This window comes from Lissotriton vulgaris, chromosome 4_1, assembly GCF_964263255.1.
Source record: "Lissotriton vulgaris chromosome 4_1, aLisVul1.2, whole genome shotgun sequence".
NCBI classification, from domain to species: Eukaryota; Metazoa; Chordata; class Amphibia; order Caudata; family Salamandridae; genus Lissotriton; species Lissotriton vulgaris.
In genome coordinates, this window is record NC_141691.1 from 2,082,392,425 (window position 1) to 2,082,416,027 (window position 23,603).

Consider the following 23,603-nt stretch of genomic DNA (forward strand, 5'->3'; position numbering starts at 1 on the left):
TTTTCTTCTTGGGCTTGCAATAGATTCATAATGAAGTCCCTGGATAATATGATGTTGGTGTGAGAATAGGTGAGTTTTAAAATTCTGAGTGCTGCAGCCAGTTGTTGGATATTTCTCCCTTTCTGCTTATAAGCGGGATGGATGTAGATGTTCAAAATTAACAAAGTGCACGATGACGGGGGCCTCTAGTTTTGTACATTGAATCCAGGGGGAATCCAAATCAATGTCCTCAACTTTCTATAAAATGTCAGTTGAAATGTAAGTCGATAGACCACCTTTTAATCTACCATGATTTTCTTCCTTTATTGCTGGGTTAAGGCGTTCTTTATAACATACTATAGGGGTATTTATTGTTTGCCAGTTTTCTTAGAATACCAGTATATTATACTGTAAGATGAAATTTCCGAAGTCTATTTCATCTAGTTTGGAAGATAAACTGTTTACGTTTCAGGAAAAAAAACTTGCTGCCTTGATATATTTTGGAGTTGTTGTATAAATATGTTCATAGTGCTTCATATTTTATGTTTGTGGAGCTCGATTGTAAATTGTCCTCAAAGGTAGATGTTTCAAGGGGTAAGAGTGTGATTGTGACTGGGCTCTGGTGTTGCAGGGATTCTGTTCAGAAACACAGCTATGCCTGGGGCGTCAAATTGTTGGGACTAAGTCATCATACCACATCAGTACCTCTAGGCCCAAATCCGACTAGCTCATAGTCCCTCAATTACGCTCCTAACCTTTCCAGGGAGAGAGGCAAGTGAATTGGCACCCCAGAGCATAACACTCTAGACCCTCTCTGGGATCACAGTAGTAAGTTATCACCTTTTGTTCTCTCACTCGTACATGTCCACAATAAACAGAAAAGAGACATGAAGAAATCTTACAATATTTTAGAAACTATTCATATTGAATGACAGATCTGCTTAAACCTACCCTCAGTATGGAAGCACAGTGATATATTAGAGATCTCTGGGATTAGTGGTGAACCCCAAACCTGGCACACAAAGGTAGCTGCTCTACTTCTCAGCTGTTGCCGCTCTCTCCTCTCCGTATCTTTGCTCTGTGGTAATGCCTCCTTTCTATTCACAAAATGACAAGTTCTGGCTTAGGTGATAAGAATTTATGTTCAAAATAGCAGTTGTATTTCTCTATTATGTCAAGGTGTTAGTGTCAGACCACAGAGAATAATAAAGAGCAGTGTTGTTTCACCTTGTATGAGATGTTCTGAATGCATCCCAGCAGAAGATCAAAATACAAAAACATGTGCAGCCTATTTGTAAAATAACTGTAGCACAAAAACAAGCATGATATTTTGTTATGCAAGCAAAGCAAAAGAATCTTACAATGAGAAAAACGACAATGGGCTTCTTAGTGAGCACATAACACGCTCCCTTTGGTTGGGACAGTAGTGCAACAACTAGTTAAATAAGAATGAGGTCACATGATAAGAACAGTCAAATAATTTCTACTAAACATGCTATAAAAAAGGTTATAATGATAATAAAAAATCTGACATTTCAATTTATAAAATGTAACCAAATTAAGGTGCATTGGAGGAATCCATAATGTCACTTGTTATGTTATGTTATCAGGTCATGTGTAGAGTGCGCAGCTACTCAACAGAGTGTCCCAGCGCTAGCTTAGTGTGGCAGCTGAACTGAAGGAGCAGCAGCGCGAAAGGCTACTGCTGAAACAGCCAAGTTTTCAGAGACTTCCTGAAAGGGAGGAGATCTTGCATCTGTCTTATGTTTGGTGGCATACCGTTCCACAGTTTGGCGACTTGAGCCTGATAGGATCGGTTTCCTATACGAGATCGGCAGAACGCAGGGGTCCGTTCCAGCGACAGAGATGCTGATCGTAGGGAGTGCTGAGGAATATAGAAATGTAATCTTTTCCTTAGATAGGAGGCTGCAATATCATGAAGTGCCTTGAAGGCCGGGACAAGGGCTTTGAAAAAGATCCTTGTAGTAATGGCATGTTCCTTTAATTGGAACGTTATATTTGCATTTGGAATGTTTGGGTGCTGGGCAACAGGAACTGGTAGATCTTTATTCATTCTTGATGTACCTTTACTGGAGCTGCATGCATTTCTTCTCTCTGCCGATTAAATACTTACTCCTGCCTACAACTACTCTCCGTTTCCTGTTTCTACATCTAATTGAGGTCACTACAGATTTGACGACGAGCCTGGGCACAGCGCTTATTCTACACTACGATTTGAATACTTATCGTTGAAATCACCGAATTTTCAATCGTGAGTACCGGACTATTTTAAACCTATCTAAGAGAGATTCACGTTTTGGATTGGTGCATCCAGATAATCGTTGTGGCCCAATTACCGAAATCTACGTGTGCATATCGTCATATGATTGGAAAAAGAACCTGTTGGAGAAGCACAGAAATACCTAGAAAACGGATGTGTGACGCTGTCCATGTTTTTCATGGAAACCATGGAAGCCCGATGGTGATTTCTACACCTCACTGCGAAAAGGAGTGTGTTTACTATACTGGACAGTGAAGAAGCCTTTGAGGAAGGAGAAAAGAAAGGAAATTTTATTGTGGGATCGGAGAAAGCAGTGTATACGTTTTGTATTTACTACATGAAGAGGAAAGTTTTGTGGACAGTTTTGGGACGGAGACTAATTCTGGCAACATTTCGAAGCATTTTCGGGGCTTTTTGACTGTATTGTAAAGCGGTGGTACGAAGGGTTTACCTTTGAAGTTTAACCGCCCAACTGCTTTTTCCCGTGGACACTTGCCTCGAGCCATAGAGCGCCGGCTCCATAGCTTCTGGAATCTCCTAAGCCTTCGGATTCTACTCGTATACAAAGTTAACGTCATCACCAGTGCGCAAGGCATGCTGGGTAGCGTGGTGACATCACCACGTTAGCTTCACGCAGGGCGGCCATCTTAATTTTGTTTTCATTTCTGTTACCATAGTAACCATTGCCGAGCATTTCAAAGCCCGTCTTTCCATCGTTTTCATTGGATTTGTCTACGGAGGTGAAGTACTTTGCGCCGGTGCGCACAATCTTCAAACAATATAGTCCACATTACTGGAAGAAAAGGAAAGATTCTTTTGTTTTTCCTGAAGTGGGTTTTATTTACTGCTTATTTCTGAAGTACTTTGCGCCGGTACGGACAACCTTCAAGCTGGAAAGTGCTCACCGCTGGTGCGCACAGCATTCAAGTTACAATTTTCTCTGGTAGTGCTGATGTGCTGGTTTGCTGAAAGTTAATGTCCATGGGAATGTGTTCTTTATATCTTGATTAACTTGGCAATATTTTAAGTACTAGAGTCATGCTAGCAAAAGAAATTTCACGAAGCTCATGAGGTGTTTTAATTTCAAGATGTTTGAGTGTATTAATTTCATGTGATGTTTTAATTTCAAGAGGGACTAGTTTATTCACGAAGTAGCTATATTTGCTGTTTCATAATTCACTAAGTGGTTTTATTCACTAACTTACCTTTCACGTTTTCACTAACTTACCTTTTTAAGTATGTCTGTGGTAGCTGGGAATGCAGGTACTGGGGACGAGGGTTCGTCAGGAGTACGTTTGACTTCAAATTTACAAATCAATTCCCCCAAAGAATTTCTAGCTATTCCTGGAGAACCATTGATTGCTTGGTTGGATTGGAAGGCTTATTTTTTGAACTATATAGCGAATTTAGAGGACGTAAATGGTACGTTCTCGCCGGAAAGAAAGAAGAGGATGTTGTTATATTCGCTGGGTCCGGAGGGTTTGCGGATTTTTCAAGATATGCACTCACATAAAAGAGTGGAAGGTGACTCTGATGTTTTTGAATGTGCTTTGATGGATTTGGATGATCATTTCTCTCCCTCAGTATCAATTGCTGTGACTAGACATGCATTTTTTCACAGGAAGCAAGGGAAGAATGAAACGGTAGAAGAATTTGTCTCGGCCTTAAAAAAGTTGGCCAGAAAGTGTGAGTTTTCTCAGTTACATGATGACTTTATACGAGACCAGGTAGTGATGTATACTAAGAATAAGGTATTACAGGATAAGTTGTGGGTAGAGGGAGACAAGTGTCTTAAAAATATAGTGGCTCTGGTTAAGAAGGCGGAACTTTCGGACCGGTGTGCAAAAGTCACTTTGTCACAGGATAACATGGTGGAGAAGGAATTAGTGGCCAAGGTACTTGAGAAAAAAGCAGGGTATAAAGATAAGTTGGAGGGAGGAAATGGTGATTTTCGTGATAGGAAGCAATGGGAAGGCAGTGAAAGGAAGAAATTTAGTGAGGGTGGTGAAAGAAAGAAATTTAGTGATGTGGTGTGTTTTAGGTGTGGGAGTTACTCACATGCCGCTACTTTTGAGAGGTGCCCCGCTAAGCATGCAAAGTGTATAGAGTGCGGATTGGTGGGTCATTTCTCAAGGGTTTGCAATCGAAAAAATAAGAAGTTTTCTAAGAAAAAAGTTTCTTATGTTCAATATGAAGGTGATGCATCTGTTTCTGAGTCTGATGATAGTGATGCTCAAGTTAATTGTATTCGGAACATTGAAATCTGATTTTTTTTTTAATGATCAAATGTTGGTGACGTATTGATGATTGATTTTTTTTTTTTTTTTCTTTTGCATTTTGGAAAGGGGATGGTTTGGGGTGTGTTCACTTGTTCTGTTCTCACATGTTCTGTCCTGCTCACTTAGGAAGATGCGGAATTTATTAAATTAATTTTTAGTGTGCATATTGTTGGGTTCGGACTGTTACGAATTCTTTATAGTTTAACAATGATTTTTATGTTGTTATTTTTATGTTCTTTTTGTTCTTTTGTTAAGAAGGAGGATGTGTAGTAATGGCATGTTCCTTTAATTTGAACGTTATATTTGCATTTGGAATGTTTGGGTGCTGGGCAACAGGAACTGGTAGATCTTTATTCATTCTTGATGTACCTTTACTGGAGCTGCATGCATTTCTTCTCTCTGCCGATTAAATACTTACTCCTGCCTACAACTACTCTCCGTTTCCTGTTTCTACATCTAATTGAGGTCACTACAATCCTCTTCAGATTGGGAGCCGGTGGAGAGATTTATGATGTGGGGACATCTGTGTTCTCGGGTCAAGTAGAAGTATCGTCCTGGCTGCAGCGTTTTGGACCACCCGGAAGCTTGTAAGTAAGTAATCCGGCAGTCCAAGATAAAGAATGTTAACATAGTCCAGCCTGGATCCAATCAGGGCCTGAACCACTGTTTTTCTATGTGGGACGACAGAAGAGGTAGAAACTTAGAAACTGCTTCAGCATTGTCAAGAGGCTGAAACATTGACCCCTTACTGCTTGGATATGAGCATTCATATTGAGGGTGTCATCCATTTTCACCCCCAAGTTCTTAACTACTGTGACCGAGTTTAACAGGGGATGCATCTCCTTGTTATTTGATATTTGATAACATTCATGTTGATAAATTGAATAGAAGCACTCCAGCGGGAAGTGCAACAGTGCGCATTAGGTCAAGCGGTTTCGCTTGTTGTTTGTTAGTAAAGAGCAACTGTGTGCCATCTGAATATGAAATTACTTTTGCTCTGTAAGTCTCGGACAGATGTGCTAAGGGAGACAAGTAAATATTACACAATGTGGGGCTGAGATTGGAGCACTGTGGGACTCCCACCTTTAAGGGGAAAATGGGGGCCAAGAAAGGTGGCGCCCAAACTGTTTGTTGGCATTCCGCCAGAAAGGATGTGAACCACTTTAGTACCATCCCACTGAAACCAGACTCCTGTAGCCTCAACAAGAGACAGTCGTTGGGGACGGTATCTAAAGCCACCCATAAGTCCAGCAATATCAGAACGGCTTTGCCGCCTCTGTCGAGAACGTTTTCGATGGTTTCTGAAATTTCAAGAAGCACCGTTTCTGTACTAAAGTTAGGTCTGAAGCCGGATTGGCTTTGATGCAGTATGTGTTTGGTTTCAACAAAAGTGGTGGTGAACGCGTTGACGTATCTTTCCAGAGCTTTGGAAAAAAAAGGTAAAAGGGAAATTGGCCTGTAGTTTGAAGCTATCTACGGGTCTAGAATTGGCTATTTCAGGAGGGGGAGTACAAACACTTTCTTCCAGCTGGCAAGGACCAGCCCCTTCTGCAGGGACATCTTCAAGGTCTGGTTTACCAGAAGGTTGAGGGTCACAGCTATTGAGGCTAGAGTAGAGGCTGGGCATGGATCAGAGGGAGCTCCTGACTTGAAGGATTTCATGATTTTGAGGAAATGGCCAGAGGGAGAGAGGGGAACTCGACAAAGAGTGTGGCCCTTATCTGAGGAGAGGAGAGAATAGGTTCTGCGACCGGAGATAGGGCAGGTAAAGTAGTAGGAAAGGTGTCATGAATCTTCTTGATTTTATGCCAGAAGAACGTGGCCATGAGATGCACCCATGATTCGGAGTGAGTGAAATTTCTTGACATCGCTCTAGGGGAGGAGAATTCATTCACTATCTTAAAAATCCCCTTGCTTTTATTTTCAGCTGCCTCAATTTTCGAGGAGAAGAACTGTCTTTTCTCTTTCTGAAGACATTAACTTAAGAGCCTGTTTTTAAAATAATTTCTCCTTGATACCGTAATTTTTGCACCAAACTCTCCCAAGGCGCTTGCAGGCGCTTCTACTCTCATTGAGGACAGCCGTGAACCTGGAGGCAGGAGCGAGCTTGACTGAGGGGGAAGAAGTGGGAGCAAATTCCGCTGCTCGGAGCTGAAGCCAATTACCCAAAAGGGCAGCATCATCCTCAAGTCTGCCCCTCAGGATGATAGGATATTTAATGAGTGCTGGACATTTGGCCTCAGAGGGCATAAGATGAAATGGTCTGAAAATACCCTTTAGAGGCTTTCAACGGGGGTTAGGATGGGAGGACTCCAGTTTCATATTAAACTCAATGAGAAAGTGGTCTGACCACACCAGCGGGAGGGGAGGGCTACTGAATATATTAGCTGAGGAAAAGATCTGGTCGAGAGTGTGGCCTTGCTCATGTGTTGAGGATTGAATAAAAGGCGTCAGCTTAAAAATGTCCAGAGATTCTCCTAATCTAGATGCGTCTTGTTCATCGGGTTTATCAAATCGATATTGAAGTCACCTAAAATCAGTGTCATGTGTGAGACTGCGTTGCCAATGGACTCAAGAAACTGACCGATAGGGCCGAGGGGTCTGTATATAAGGATACCCCCCCAGCGATTGGCGGAGAGATACCGCCAGATGGAAACCCAGGATTTCAGCTCTGACGACATAGTTGACCAGGACAACAGTGCAGGAATAATGACTTTTAAAAATGATGGCTGTGCCCCCGCCCACACCATTGGAGCGGTCTCGTCTGACCAACTGATCGCCCGGGGATGGCGTTGGCTATAGTTGGATTAGAGGTATCATTGAGCCATGTCTCGGTTAAAAACATAAAATCTGGAACTATATCTTCTAACATTTCATATATGTTGTGAGCATCTTTCCTCACCGAGTGGGTATTGAGGAGTATCCTCGGAGCATGCCGGGTTCGCATGGCTGACCTGTATTGTACTTGATGTCATTTCCCAGCACCCTATCAATGTAAAAGCGGCTTATCTCAGCAGCCTTTGGCGCCCAACCACAACAGAGGCAGACCGTCGTGACAGGATCTGAGAGCGGGAGCATGGGGCAGCGGCAGCTCAGGCACTCACTCACTCAACTCAACTCCCAGAGCCTGTCACTACCAGGGAGCCTTATAACAGCTGAGACCGAGGTAGTTTTAAAACAATAAAATACAGTTAATGCACTTTTTAAAATCAGTGATGTTAAATGCAAAGTGAAGCATTCAAATTCAGTTAAAAGCAGTTTTGTAAATTCAAAAGCCAAAAAATCCAAAACGTATTCCATCCCTGCAGAAACCAATTGATCAACAGCACAGTTCACAAATTCCAGAGAACAGATATGATTCTTGGTTTCTGCCAATGCTGAAAAAGTAGCTGTGCAACCTGCATCCGTGTTATTAGTCTGCATCCGTGTTATTAGGGCCAATATTTAGTGATCCATGTGCCGATGCCCGATTCTGGAAGGATTGGCTCATAGATCGCATTGTGGAGAAGCTGTGTCTCCCGAGGACAACTCTGGAAATGGGTCCCTAATACACTCATCAGCAGTTCAATGTCCTTGGGAGCCTCTGTCTGCAAAGACAGTCAAATATCCAGTGCTCATTTGTATGGCCACCAGATACAGTGAAACACAGGTTGCATGCTGGTAAACCAGGCAGGTTGGAATGTTAATGACCAATCAAGGTCACATTTTTTAAGCAAGAAAATTCCAAAGTATCGAAGCATACGCTCACGACACAGCTGGAGCGGTGGTAATTCCAGTGGGCTTGCAAACAGAACATCTATTGCGGAGGTGCAAGAATAGGACCAAAATGCCACAAATGAGGAATAACAGCAGCAGGAATCCTACACACTAGGAAAAAGGGAATGATTAAAAGTCGGTATTACTCCAAAGACTTTTTTAAATGAACTGACTAAGCCAAAGCCCACAATTTAAAGAAATGTGTAAGGCCGGCATTCAAAATAAGATGAACTAATTCACCAAAATGTAGTGGGAGGTTTGTGTTTACCAAGGACTGTATCTCACTGGATGTCCTTGTAACTTGCAATCCAATAGATTCTCGATCAGATTTTAGTGCTATTCTTTTTGAAACAATAGTGCTTCGAGTCTGCTTAGCTTGTCTGAAATCATCCTTTAAAGTTAGAATGGAAGGCCACAATGGGCTTTCCACAACCTTGTGCGTAGGGGGAAACAGGATGTTATTTCAACATGTGATGAGTTGGGAAACCAATAAAATATCTCGGATCCCAGCTCACATTACACAACAATCATGATTGCTTAGCATTAAATAACTTCCATTTGAAAGAACACTAATAATTGGGAGCACTGCAGGAGCTGGTATTCTTTTTAGATAACAGGCCACATTTGCAACCAAAGCATTTCATGTTCTGTGAATGGTCAAGTGTTCGCAAAGGAGTAAACGTCCGACAGAAGAGTTGCATTCCTTTCCAGTTAGGAAGACCTCTTTGCTGGCTCATTCACAGCAATAGGAAAAGGGGAGTGACCGTAGTTCATAAATGAAGCTGCATCCTAGGGACTAATATCTAGAACAGGAAAATATTTCATGCAAGCTGTGAATTGGAATTCTGAAATGGGTAAAGAAATTACGAAGTCTATTAACCAGACAGTTGAAGGCGTTTCAGCTATTGTAAATGGAAGTTGATCTAACTTCTCTACATGCAACATTGTGTACATGGCATTTTCTTTTCACCATCAGTTGTTTGCATGTCAGGTTATATGGCAAAAATAGGTTACTGTAATTAAAATATCGCCAGGGTATGCGCCCATTTATAAGGGTTTGATGTGTCCAGCTAAACTACATGATAGCTCTAAGCAGACTTTGCCCATGATACAATGTTGTTATGTCACTTTGCATAATATCAATAACAGATGACACATTGTTATTAAAATTATAAACGTAAGACAGCAAATTAATACTATTATCAACAACAGCAAGTACATCATCCCAATTATCTTGATCAATTTGTCTTTTAAACGTGCAGCAGCTTCCATTTGTGATGATTTCCACATTTCATTATATGTAGCATAAATACATGTTTTAAAATGTGGAGGCTTAGGGACTAATAAAAAATGTTTTCAGACTGGAGAGACAGTTGTTGCTTTACTGCAGACAGTGTTCTTCCAAACATTGTTGACACAATTTCCCCACTGAGTAGTTGGTAACAATCCCTCGTTGTTGTGAATGGGAATCTCAGGGTCCGACTTGTTTTAAACTCCGGTGCAGAGTTAAGAAAAGAAGCATGACAACCCATTGTGTCTACTGGCCACAATAACTACCCATGAGGACCTGAAAGTGTGGAATTAAATGTACCATTCTGGACCATACTATTGAGTTGTTGGAAAGAATATTTGGGGCATTCATTTCTTTGATTTTAGCCAGTCCTGAACATGAAGTCTGCTGGGCGGTGTCTTTTAGGATGATCATTTGTGTTGAAATTAAACATGATCGAAACAAAGTTCCCATCCCCTGAACATGCCAGGGTTTGGTTCCCCAAATTGATTTGAATTCAAATGTGTCCTCCCAATAATCACAGCCTTTAACCCATTAACCGCAGCGGAAATTCTGCTGCGGGTGATTTATGGCGTGGGCGTGGTTCGGACGGCCCCCGGCTGTCCTCCGCACACGCCCACCTTGACGTCGGACGGCCGGCAGCCGGCCGACTCACGCAAGGGGTTAATGGCTAAATGGGTGACAAACAAAGCTGCCTATATTAGCTTAGTGTTTGTGTAAGCATATACTTCTTTGTTGGTATAGGGACTAATTTGAAATAATATGTTATTGGATATGAGGTGTCATATCCTGAAAAATATGTTAATTTTTCCTTGTATGCTTTGGAACTCCCTTGAAGGGGGGGTCGACGATGTTCCCTATGTAAAAAACTATGGCTTAATGGTAATAACAGAACATGCCAGCATATTTAGCAGAATTTGGATACAAATTTTCTGATTCAAAAACAGTATAATATTCCAGCTTTGAGAGCATTGAGTTTACAGTTTCCACATCTCAATCATCTAAATGTAACCCAGGGATTACTACATCCCCCATAGAAACTTTAAACACATATGGTATCTCCAGAATCTCCATAAGACTGAATGTGAAAAATACCTTTATCCCAAACAATTCCATCAGTTACTGCAATGGCTGAAATGTTCATGAAGGAAAAGCTCTTTTTCATTTATGTGAAGAAAAGTGGGAGACCAACGCCCCATCAACCTGTTCCATAGCAGAACATTCTGGAAAGTAATGGCCATTAATAAGCAGGAAAAAAAATGTCACAAATCCAATCCACAGAAAAAAAGGGAAACCAAGTAAATTGTTATCCAAACACATATCCAAGGCAAGATCAAATTAGTGTGTTTCAACCATAAAAAGAAAACACAGATCTGTACTGAAAGAGTGTCTAAAACAGAGGAACTGTTAGAGGAAATACCATTGTAATTCATATATTACCCGCAGTGGTGGCTGGTGACATTTGAGCAAGAGAGTTTGGGAGGGGGAACATACTGGTTTGTTGAGGACCAGTCATGCTGCTGTATTTTGCACCACCTGCAGCTTAGTTTCCCACTAATAATGAGTTCCCATAGTCCAGTCGGGTAACTAGTATTGCCTGCACTAAGGTCTTTCTGGCCTCCAAAGGGATCCAAGGAAAAATCTTCCTCAGCATCTGCATGATGCCAAAGCAGGTGCCAGATACTGACTTCAGGTGTTCCTCCATCGAGAGCTTGCTATCAAACAGGATACCTATGTTCCAGGCCTGGGTGGTTGGATTGGGTGCCTCCCCCAGTTCCTCCGGCCACTACTATGGCGACCATAATTCCGTCACCTTTCCAAACATAAGTCTTATTGGAATTTAGCTGCAGAAAAATCTCCCTCATCCAAGAGGAAATTTTCTGCATGCAGGATTTCAACTCTGCTCTGGATTCTGCAGGGTCCGTCTCGATGGGGATTATCATCTGCGTGTCATCCGCATACAAGATTGTCTCAAAGCCACAAGATCTAATAATGGTGACCAGCGGTGCCACATAGATGTTGAATAATGTGGGGCTTCAGATGGAGCCCTGCGCGACCCCCTTGTCTTTTATCGTGGTCTGCGAGCAAATGTGTCTAACTGGACTACACTCAATTACACCATCCTGTAGATATGGATAACCAGGCTGCAACGACGCTGGAGAGCAAAAAATATTATATCTGTCAAAAAAGTAAACATTAAAAGCCTGAATCTGAGAAATGGCCAGGGGACAAAATAGAGACATAATGTGCTTAGTCATTCGCTGAGGGGTTATTATTATGGTTGGTGCATATCCTGTTTTAATAGTTATTCTCAGCATATCAATTAAATCAATTAAAAAGCACTAATCAGCTTATGAGAGGAAGAAATCACAAGACAGGTCTAGGAAGTTGTGCTTGAAAACAACTGGGTATATTTCACATCTGCCTACTTCTAAATCACAAAATACCTCAGAATAAGATGATTGCCATTATGTTGTATGCAAATGTATGCAGGAAGACTGCATATCAAAAAGCCAAGAACACAAAAATATCAGTTTTACTGAATTGCATAGAAGAGAATGTGTGAACATTTAGCACCAAGTAGCGAAATGAGCCCAATAAATTACATCCAGATACTTACTGTTGAGTCAGTCTGACAGCAACAAGCCTGAGCAGAGGTCAGTCAGTCATCCTGTGGTCAGGTAGAAGGGGCATGCACCTCTTGGGCAGGGCTGATGTCTTTTTGTACCCTCCATATTTGCATTTTCTGAACAAAGCATCACATTTGGAGGTTTGCAGATAACAGAAGTCACAGTGTGGAGGAGAAGGGGTGGAACTGGGAAGCACAAGGGAACAAAATAGGTCAGTTTGTAATACAGCACAGACAACGATGGGAGAGATCCTGTCTTGGTGACAAGTTCATTTATGTGGGCTAACTACTCCAAAACATACAAAATAAAAAAGTTACCAGTATACAGACAGGCCTTTTCTCCACTACAACCCATTACACAAAAGGAAGGAGGTGTGGAAGCCTCAACAAACCCAGTCCCAGGGTACAGCCCTAGTAGTTTGAACATTCAGGACCCGGACACTCAGCAAGTAAAAGAAAATAACCTGGCGAATAAACACTCCTATTTTGTGCATTAACAACAGTGATAATTTTTCTATAGCCCACAAGTGCCTTACTGTGTCAGGCCATAAAAGATATTCTTTGAACCTTCTTCTAAAAGCAAACGTTAGTCTTACAGCAAAAGGCAACCATAATTGAAGAGTTGTAACACTGTGATGGAGCAACTGCTTGCTAGAATTGCATTATTGAGTCTTGACTTTTGGGAAATTCTGGCAAATTCTGCGGAGTTTTGTGAGCGGGAGGAGTATTCCTCTGTCACCCCTAATTTAGTCAACTTGGCTGCTGAGGGTCCTTGGGGGCAAAGAGCTCCTATTCTTGCCACCAGTATATCCCCCCATAGCGGGATTGCTGAGACCCCAATGAAGGCCTTGTCCCATTTCTCAACAACTCTGCAAATGTAACTCCTGGAGCACTATTGGCTAGGGGATTAAGTCCACTTGGCTTTTGAGGGTACTTGGGTGCCAAGAACCCCCATTGCTGCCATCAGTAAGTCCCCACAGTGGGATTGCCGAGACCTCTTTGAAGGCCCCTGCCCCTTTCTCTACCACCCTTCAAACGCGCCTCCTGGGGCACTACTGGTTGGGGATGAAGTCCCCTTGGCTACTGAGGGTCCTTTTGGGGAAAGAGCCCCTATTGTTGCCACCAATCTGTCCGCCACAGAGGGATTGCTGAGACCTCATCGGAGGCCCCACCCCCATTCTCAACCACTCTGCAAATTAGCCTCCTGGTGCATTCCTGGATGGGGGATGAAGTTCCCTTGGCTGTTGAGGGTCCTTGGGGGCCAGGAACCCCTATTGTTTCCACTCGTAAGTCCCCCACAGTGGGACTGCTGAGACCACATCAGAGGCCCCACCCCCTTTGTGAACCACTCTGCAAACCTACCTCATGGTGCACTACTGATTGGGGGATGGAGTCCCCTTGGCTGCTGAGTGTTGTTTGTGGCCTCTTTCTGCTCGTTTCTGATCTCTGTTTTGCCTCTTTCCGCTCAATTCTGACAATTTTTTACCTCTTTCTGCTGGATTCTAATCTCTATTTCGCCTCTTTCTGCTCGTTCTTGACCTTTTTTGCCTCTTCCTGGTCATTTTAGTCCTTTATTTTACCTCCATCTGCTCATTTCTGACCTTTATTCTGCCTCTTGCTGCTCGCTTCTGACATCCTATCTGCCTCTTTCTGCTCACTTATGACCTCTGTTCTGCCTTTTCTGGTTGTTTCTCACCTATATCATGCTTTTCTCTGATCTTTGCTTACCTGACCTTTATTTTGCCACTTTCTGCTTCTGTCTGACCTTTATTTTGCCTCTTTCTGCTCGTTTCGGACCTTTATTCTTCCTCTTTCTGCTCTTTTCCTACCTTCATTTAACCTCTGTCTGCTTATTGCTGACCTTTATTCTGACATCTTTCTCCTCGTTTCTGGCCTCTATTTTGCCTCTTCCTTCTCTTTTCCTCCACGACCTAGAGTGGAGCCTCAAGGTCCTCCTAGTCTCAGCTGGCTCTCCGCCTTTTGAGGGAGCCGTCATTACTCTTGCTTGCAGGGAGCTGCTGGAAGTCGGGCTCCCTGCATGAGGGGCTAATGTTTTCCTCTGTTTCCCTGCAGGAATATTTGCAATACACCTTTCATCCCAAACCTCATTTTACTTCTATGATCTTCCAAAAAGCCCTTTTTAGACTCTCCCTTCCTCTATCCCTCTTACATCTTAGTCAATCCAACAAACAGTATCACATGTGCACTGCTAAAATTAAAATGTACATTTCCCTTTGCTAACCCACCATTAATCCATTTTAGTTTCCAGAGTAGCGTGCTGCTTACTGAAAAGAAATTCAACACCTTGTCAGGGATAGTAAGCACCATATAAATACAATTTTAATTGCAAGTATAACTTTTTAGTTTAAGTAACTTGTCAGCTAACCCTTTTATAGTGAATGCATGGATGAGGGATTTGTGGTATGGTATGGCTTATGATAGTGCATATAATATATGTAGTTGTGAGCATGCTAATTGGTTCCAGCAGGATGAATGCTCTAGTACTACAGGACTCAACCAGAACTGATAGAATAGAGCTATCATGCTCACTGCAAAGTGTTGTACATGGTGAAACTCTACATCAGTACCTCTATCAATAACTCACTACACAATACCATGCGTGTTATTTTTAAGTTCTGAAGAAGTGAAACATTACGTTTCCAAACACATGGTGGCTTTTGGTTCTTTTTATGTTATTAAAGTGGAACAAGAGAATTCCACAGTTCATTTTGTTTTATACATGACCCAGAAGCAAATAAGCTCATATTTAAGTATTTTAAAAAAAGATGGAAAAATAAACACATCCTGGGAACTAATTACTTTGTTAGTCTTCAGCTTTGTTTTTATAACAAGAACTGAATTCACACATTTGTAAAATAAAAAATTCTCACCCATCACCATTGTAAGGCACTGAAAGACCCTTTGCGGGCCCAATCCACAGAGGTAAAAACTTGGAATTAAGTTTAAGTTTACTACTTTTTGCAATCCACAAAGGTAAATGACTAATAGTAACTTTACTACTGGCAACTTTATTACTAGTAACTTTATTTGCAATGAAGTTACTATTAGTAGGTTAGCTTTGTGAATACCAAAAAGTGGTAAACTTAAGTCTGAGTTTACTACTTTTTGGTATTCGCAAATGCAATTTACTACCACTAACTTTACTACTAGTAGGTTTAGAACTACTTTTAACTTTACTACCAGTAAGTTTACTAGTAGTAAAGTTATTAGTAGTAACTTACCTTTAAGAATACCAAAAAGTTGTAGACTTGGATTAAGTTTTAGTTTGCCTTTGTGAATCAGGCCCTGCAAGTCGGCTGCCTTTAGGAGGCACTGTGCCTTTATATGCTGATATTGAAATCTAGCTTCACAATGCATTTCTCTTTGCAGCTGTGCAGTGACACAAACCATGAATGTACAAATAGTAGAGAATGGCCAGTCCCTGCAAGTCATGTTTGAGATCGAGGCATTCATCTTTAATGGCCAGCCTGACGTCTATATGTGGTGTGATGTATCCCTTTGCCTTAAGGATCCATCAAATTCCTGCCAGGTAAGTCTTGAGGATTGATGCCGAGAAATAATGTAAATAACTTTTTAAACATGCAGATGTATGAGCCCTGCTAGAAGCAGGCGTGAGCACAGACACAGTGAGTTACTGTCATGAACAGTGAGGAGCATGTGTGAGTGCAGCGAGACACTTGAACATGCAGATGGAATCATCATCTAGATTATATACCACTAACCTTCATGACTTATTGAAGAATTATCCTCCAGCTGCCAATGGTCATCTCTTCCCAAGCTCTTTTTCATTTTCATCGATGACGCCAGCTATCCTCCTAGAAGCCCCAACTGCCTCTTTCTTGTGTCACTTTTAGGTCTCAGCTAGACAGAGCACTTGCTATCTCTTCAAGACCTTTAGCTTTCTAACAGTGGGCTTACCACTTGGCTTCACTGTCACTCTCATGTGCTTACTTTTTATTGGTAAATTGCAGTCGTAGTAGTCTTCTTCCTTTCCGTGTGTTTGTCTCTTCCTTGGAGCATCGATGCATTATTTGTGTCCTTCCACAGCTCACTTTTAGAGAGTCTTTCTCAGTTGGATTCCTCTTATATTCCTCCCACCCCTTTTCCTTCCCACCTTTATTCCTGTTGCTTGCTCCCACCCATCCTGGTTCACAAAGCCCCAAAATCAGATTGTTGATGGAGGTTCGAAGATAGTAAGGAATGTTGGGAGGCTTCTGACTACTGAGACGAGGAATAAAGATTACAGGTAATTAATCTAAATATTACCTCCACATCTCCTTCCTCTTACCATTCTTTACATAATGAGGATATGCCCAAGCAGTATGTCATATTCACAGTCTGACAGAAACACCCTACAAGACACACTACCAAGACAAAACCATCCCTGAGGTCAGAAAAAAACTATTCAATTATTACTACACTGTATTACAACAAAGACTTGCTATGATAAGTTCAATATCAACCTTACAAAATGCCTGCATTACAAGGAAACCATAATTTCAAGACATAATTTAATTCACTGAGTTTCATGTGAGAAACCAGAGAACAGCCCAAGTGGGAGCCTAAAGATGTCTATAAACATGACATGAATCACCTCTAGAGCCCATCTACATTTAACTTATAGGTCCTTTGTTCAAATAGTAAGCAATCACAAATGGTGAGAACATACAAGTAGATATAAAAGTGAAACAGCCTCTCTTAGTTGTTCAAAACATAATATTTAGATCTCTGACATCAATCACCCCCAGCTGCACCAACAGAAAATATATCCTCAAGAGAATGAATCTCAGACATTAACTCTGAAGAGCCATAGGCATTCAGAATGGGATGAGAATTCCCTAATCTCTAGTAACAGTTAAAATAACACCAAAAAATATTTATAATCCACAAACAAAAACAAATATGCCCTTATACAATCTTAACTATAGATGGGAAATAGAGGTGGTTTCATTCCCCATACTCCTTGATGTTGAGCATGCTACCAAGAAGAAACTCCTCCCTGATAGGAATTTTGATGAGTCTCCTAAAGAAGGTAACTCTAACAAGAGAAAACAGCACTAGTACATTCAAGGAAGGGGAAAAACGTAAACGTTTGTCCTCAAGAAGGTAAAATCTTAGAGAACACAAGAGCTGTCTGCAGACCAATGAAGGCTTAAGGTTGCTTAATCTTACCAACTGACGATATACCTCAGAATTCTGCCATCCTGCCACTAGATATCAGTCACTCAAGACATGGCTTTTCGACGGAGACACGCAACCCAGCGCGCAGATACCCTTAGGAATGACAGTGCTGTGCTGTGCAATTACTGGTTGACTGACTAACAGGGATCCATTGAGAATCAGGCCTTGTATCAATATAGCTAAGAATTCACATCTCCACTTAGTATACTTCATTTCCCCCCACCTCCCAGCCCAGGTTTCTGTCCCAGTTCCCCGATGCATTATGGTTCTTGTAGTTCCGTCTTTCAGACCCTTCATAGATCATGGCCTGGTGACTGTTCCCTATTCACTAGCTTGGTTCCTGGATCCTATGGTTATTCTGACCCCTTCATATTTGCAAGTCTCTAGATCTGTTCCAATCCAAACTCAGTTCGAGGTTTTCCTATTCCTTGTCTTCGGTCTCCTGGTTTTCCAGGCCTTCCCTTCATTGGTATAGTTTAAGAGACAAGGGTACCCCATAAAGGGAACCTGGGGTTATAACGTATTTTAGGAAAAACAATGATTCAAGGGTGGCCTAATTAGGTCCTGAATAGCGAAAGAGGAGCTTCTTAGATTTGATATTAAATCAGTCTGGGAGCAAAACATGTAGGGTAACGTGAAAATGTAATCATTTCATATTTTCAACATGTAGAAATATGTTCAGGTGCTAATATGAGTGATGGGGTGCATATCGTGAATTTGAGTGAAAAAGGTGAGAATAAACGAAATGTCACACAAACAAGAAGGGGTAATCCCCAGAGATATATACAATGGGGTGGGGGATTTTCCTTAGGGGGGTCGACAACGTTTCGATCTTTAGTGAGTTAAGTTCATCATCAGGACAGGGTGAGATTCCTGAAATATTTTTCTCAGAGGCCCAGTTATTGGGTAGGGTAGGAGACACTTAGATCAGAGAAGTTACTGCCTGGCTTGGCTTCAATCAGGGAGTAGATCTAGAACTGAGACAGGGTAGTTAGGTCTAGTCCACACCTTTTTTGGTCAAGGATTATTCATTCTTTGTTATTTAAAGGTTAAGGTGATTATTTTCATGGTGCTCTGGTTATTTTAGGGGATCTTTCTGAGCGCCTTTACCAATGTGCTACATGGAGTCCTGCCGGGAGTTAATCGCCGCGATCCACGACCGTGATTAGTGTCCTGCCTTCCTTGCTTCACTCGGGTCTGCTTGGTAAAGAGGACTGCATGTGGCACAAATAACACATTATTAGTATCCTGAAGCACAGTCTGAGCATTTGTGTTACCTGCTTCTGTGAACAAGTCTATTTGATAGATACTATGTAGCACATTGGCATTGAAACCCACTCATCGTTTTTGGAAAGATAGGCTGTGCAAGTTTGCTTCTTCATCCTGGATCCCTGTAAGATTAGCCATCTTTTGCTGTCAGCCATCTCAGTGTCAATTGTACTTCCAGAGGCAGTAGTCAGACGCTTCTGGCTGTCTGGCTCTGAAACAAAACTTCCAGTGAATTTTCTGGGAACAGACTTACAGAACAGACTTAAAGTTGTGCCCAAGAATTTACTACTCCTTTTCCCTCCACTTTGGGCATTTATAACATCCACTGTTGCTCTAGGTATCCACAGCCCACGTACCTTTTAAAGTGGCCTAAAAGACTGCCCATCTCTATCCTCTTAAACGTCTGGAGATGCACTCAGAGAATGTTATGCAATTTGACGTATATCGCTTTTTTAAAATGAAGATGTGCTTTCCCATTAGAACAAATTAAAAGTCGGAACTGATATGTCCATTCCCCTCTTTTGTACTGTACGTTACTTCTCTGTTGACCGCTGAAGAGCACTCACATGCCCAACTGAGCCTGGCTTACACTAAAGAAAACTGAGTAGAAATAAGTAAGATAGGCAAGCTGGGAACATAGGAGCGGCATTGAGAATCAATGGCTTCAGAGGCAGCCTAGAGGGACAGTGAGGGTGAGATGAAGGGAGGGAAGAAGCTTCAAAGACACAAACAACTGAATAAAAACCATGAGCTGGAAATCTCCAAGCTGAGGATAGGCCTGAATGGTATCAGAGATACAGGGTAGAAGGGGACCCAGTATCTGCTGCAAAGCCAAGAGCTGAAGGCAACCTTCAGCCAAGTATCTTCAGGATGACACAGAGCTACACGAAGATCAAGAATTGCGAGAAGGCTTTTAGCTGATGTGGCCGGACAGGTGAGAAGGGGACACAGAGGCCGGGACTGAGGGTGCAACGTTGGTGAGAAAGAGGAGAACAAAAAGGAGCACAGGACATGTGAGAAGATGATCCAGGAGGCAGAGCTCCAAGGAGCCAAAGAGCTGCAGATCTACATAGGTCTGAAGGTGGCCCTGGTAGACCCGGTGGTCAGGTGCAGAAGCTGCAAGGGCATTGGGGACTGTAGATCCTCCTCAGCCCATGGGCTTCATCGAGAACAACAGCCGCCGCAGAGGTAGGAAAAGCAAGGTAGCGTCACTTTACAGAGGTCGGATTGATCAGGTTCTGACTCAATAGATTTGTAGTAAAACAGAAGTCTTGCATGAAACAGCTTCATTGGCTACCCACGCGCCAAAGAGCATTATTTAAGCTGCTCAGCCATGCACACAAGGGCCTTCACCTATGTTGCCTTAGAATACTACAGAATAAAATCCTACAAGGTGCTTAAGGTCACACAACTGAGCGCAGGCCAGGATTAAACGTATAAGAAAAGTAAGGGTAGGAGAATGCTCATTCTCATATCTGGCAGCTAAGCAGAGGAATGAACTACCACAAGATCTACGCCTCAAGGCTGACTATACAGCGTTTAGAAAGAAACTTAAAACTCATCTGTTCCCCAAGGCCTAATTTCTGACAGCCCCACCACACCCATTGGCGGCCCTACCATGAGTTCTCACTACATAGCGCTGTGATATCCTTCGGGATGAATGCTGCGCTCTATAAATAAATAAATAAATATATAAATAAATTACAGGAGATGCTTAGCCCAGCAGCAAAATCTAGTGCTGCAGCAGAAGTCAGGATGTATGCCCCATTTATATGTATGCATTGGCATTTCAACGAGCATGACAGCATATAGCGTATTCCAGAAAAAAATCAGCACAAATACTATATGCATGGCTTCCGCTCCATTTGCAATCATAATACAGTATAACTTGCCGGGCTAAGGTATCATTCAATGCATATTAACAAGATAATAGACAATATAATAACTCAAGTATTTGAATTCTATGGCCCACTCCCTCCCACAAGCTTGGATAGAGTAACGGGTCAATGTATATCGGAGAACATCCTGGCGCATCTATAGGTCATCTATAATATAACACAACAGGTTGTCCATCATCAAATCTATGCCCGCAAGCCCTATCCATCGTCCAACACCACCACATTCAGAGCTCTAACCCACATAATGTTAATTGTTGTGCATATATCTGGGAATCGAGTCCTCCGGAGGTGTTGTCAGCACCTGCACCATAACTCCCCAGGAAAGCAAGCCATTTGTCACCCTCTCATCCCACCGTGTTCTTCGCATGTGCACCTCTTTTGCTCCCGCCCACTCCATCACGTCTTTTCTTCCAATCCAGAATCAAGGGGGCCCCTTGCATTAAGCAACTGATTGCAAAACACCTCTTACCCACTGTAAGGCCCATCATTGTGAGCTGTCTAGTGAGTTTTTTATTTTTAGCACTCTCTGGGAGTAGGCCCAGAAGACATTCTTTAAGTGCGCAGGGGACCTCCCACCTCAATAAAGTCTTGATTCGGTTAGTATCTCCTCCCAGTAAGTCGTAATAACTGAGTAGTGCCACATTACATGGAAAAAATCTGCCTCAGCATGACCACATCTAGCAAATTTTTGGACCCAGTTGGCATAAATAATAGGTTACAGGCACAGGGTCGGAAGTCTGTCTCAATTTACAATCTGTAGGTATTCTTCTTTTATATGATGGGTTGCACAAGTTTCCTTATATAATGAGGAATGTCGGTTGCTGGCTTTGGAATCATACATTACTTGTCTAATGGTTTCCCTAGGTGAGTCTCGACCTTCCGTCAACTGGGTTACAGTAGCATTTTCTATCATTGAGTATTAGGCAGCCTGTGGTCAAGGTAATGTAAATAACCATGTCTGATGTGCATACTGGGTGAAGCTAACATGGTTAACTATGCATAGTGTGCAAACTGGTCTGAAGGTAATTAAGGTGATCATGTACTGTACAGGCAGGGGTTAACACAACCTAGGTAACCATGTGTCCTGGGTATACCAGGATAAAGTAACAGGGGTAACATTGTGTGCTGGGTATACCAAAGTTAAGTAATATAGGTAACTTTGTGTATAAGGCAGCCTGTGGTTAAGGTAATGTAAGTAACCATCTATACTATGCAGGCTGGTTTGTTGCTAATATATAGGTAATCTTATTCTGTACAGAATGGGGTTATGGCACTGTAAATGCTCTTGTAGACTATGAAGCCTGAGGTTTAGGCAATGTAGGTAACCATGTGTTCTGTGCAGACTGAGATTAAAGTAACATAGGGAACCTTGCGTTTTAGGCAGCATGGAGATAAGGCGATGTCAGTTACATGATCTTAGAAGTAGTGGATATGAGCAATTGTGACATTTTGTACAGTGAGTATTTGCCAGATAGAAAGTATGGAGTGGCTTGAGAAGGTGTTGGATGTCTTATGACGGGTGAGTAGCTTTTGAGTGAGAATTAGTGTCTGGATCCCATTTTATGCCCTTTTTTAAAGAGGGTTTGGATGTGAGCAGATGCTAAGTGTGAGAGCCTGTTGAATACAAGGGTAACAGTGGTGCTTTTCTTGTTGGGCGCAGTAAGATCATTGGACTAGTTTGTGTTCCAGATGTGAAGGTTGGTGTTGAGAGGAATGCCAGATGTTATGAGTGTTCTTAGTCACAATGTGGGAGGTGTGTGATGTAATGAAAGTGCATAATGCGATCTGTTGGTAGTTAGCAGGGGTGCCTGAGGTGAGTGGGGTGTTTGGTGTTCTGCATGAATGATAATTCCAGATGTGATGCAGGCTTCTGATGTGAAGTAAAAACTTAAATACTCTCTGCCTTTCTTATTCACTTCTAGTGTTCATCTTCATCTGGTTCTGCAAGGACAGGCCCTTAGATCGTGAAATGGCTTCGATTAGGATTTCAGGTATATTTTACATATTGTCTCACTTACACTGCTGTGGAGTATTGTTTTGGGCAATCAGTGTCAGCTAAATAGGAAGTCCATTCTAGAATACCCTGCTCTGCAATTATTGACTCACCGCTTTAGTAATACCTGCTTATCAAGATAGGCACCCAACCTTCCTCTGCATTCTCCATGGAAATACAATTTATAGTAAGTAAGTAAGTAAGTAAGGTTTTTTTCGATATAAAACATATCTTAAAAGCACCGACATAAAAACAACAGTAAAAACACAGCTTGGAACCCTTAAACTCAACTGGATTTCAACAGGCTATCACAATTTCCTCTAAAACACAAGTTTACACATTAGGGTACATTAGTATTTCCCAAGGGGTAGTAAGCTATAATTACAATTTCCCCTTTTTTAGGAAACACAGATTTACGCATTAAATGTATTCTGTTTGGTAAAAGGTATAAGAACTATTATACATTAAAAACTTTAAGAAAAGAATTAAACATGTTCTCTCAGCCTTTTTGCTCTAATCGACCAAGCCCAACTTAAATATTTGGCCAGACCAGTGGCGCACAAGAGGCTAGAATTCAATGAGAGGATACGCAATGCTACATCGTAATCTCTGGTGCCCAATGCTTTGCACAATGGTTTAAGCCAGTAACCCCTTTGAACTCTGTAGGCCAGGCAACCAAACAAGAAATGCGCCATGGACTCTATTTCTAAAGTGCAGCAGGGACAAGCAGAAGACGTTTGGAATTGGGTTTTCCAGCATACAATAAATTCCCTTATAGGTAAGGTACCGATCCTAAATTTAAAATACAGTGCCCTGTCTAGAGGTTTGTGGATAATATCTAAATATGGCTCGGTAAACATAACGTCCTTAATCGTTAGGAACCTATTTGTTACACTTCCCAACTTAGGGGCACAGTTACGCTTGCTTGAAACCCAATTCCAATAGAGGTTCTTTATTTCTGCTTTTGGTGGAGCTGATCTATTCTCCCAGGACTCACGAAGGCCCAGGTCAAACAGTAGGGACTTG

General features: G+C 42.0%; 1 protein-coding gene across 1 annotated transcript in view; it reads left to right on the forward strand.

The window, feature by feature from the left end:
- Window positions 1–22,545, forward strand: part of LOC147725080 (uromodulin-like) — a 194,144-nt gene extending 171,599 nt beyond the window's left edge. The window contains exons 5-6 of the mRNA XM_086918162.1: window positions 15,606–15,765; window positions 22,507–22,545. Of these exons, the coding sequence (XP_086774288.1) occupies window positions 15,606–15,765; window positions 22,507–22,545 (199 nt within the window). The remainder of the gene's footprint in view (window positions 1–15,605; window positions 15,766–22,506) is intronic.
- Window positions 22,546–23,603: the final 1,058 nt, after the last annotated feature.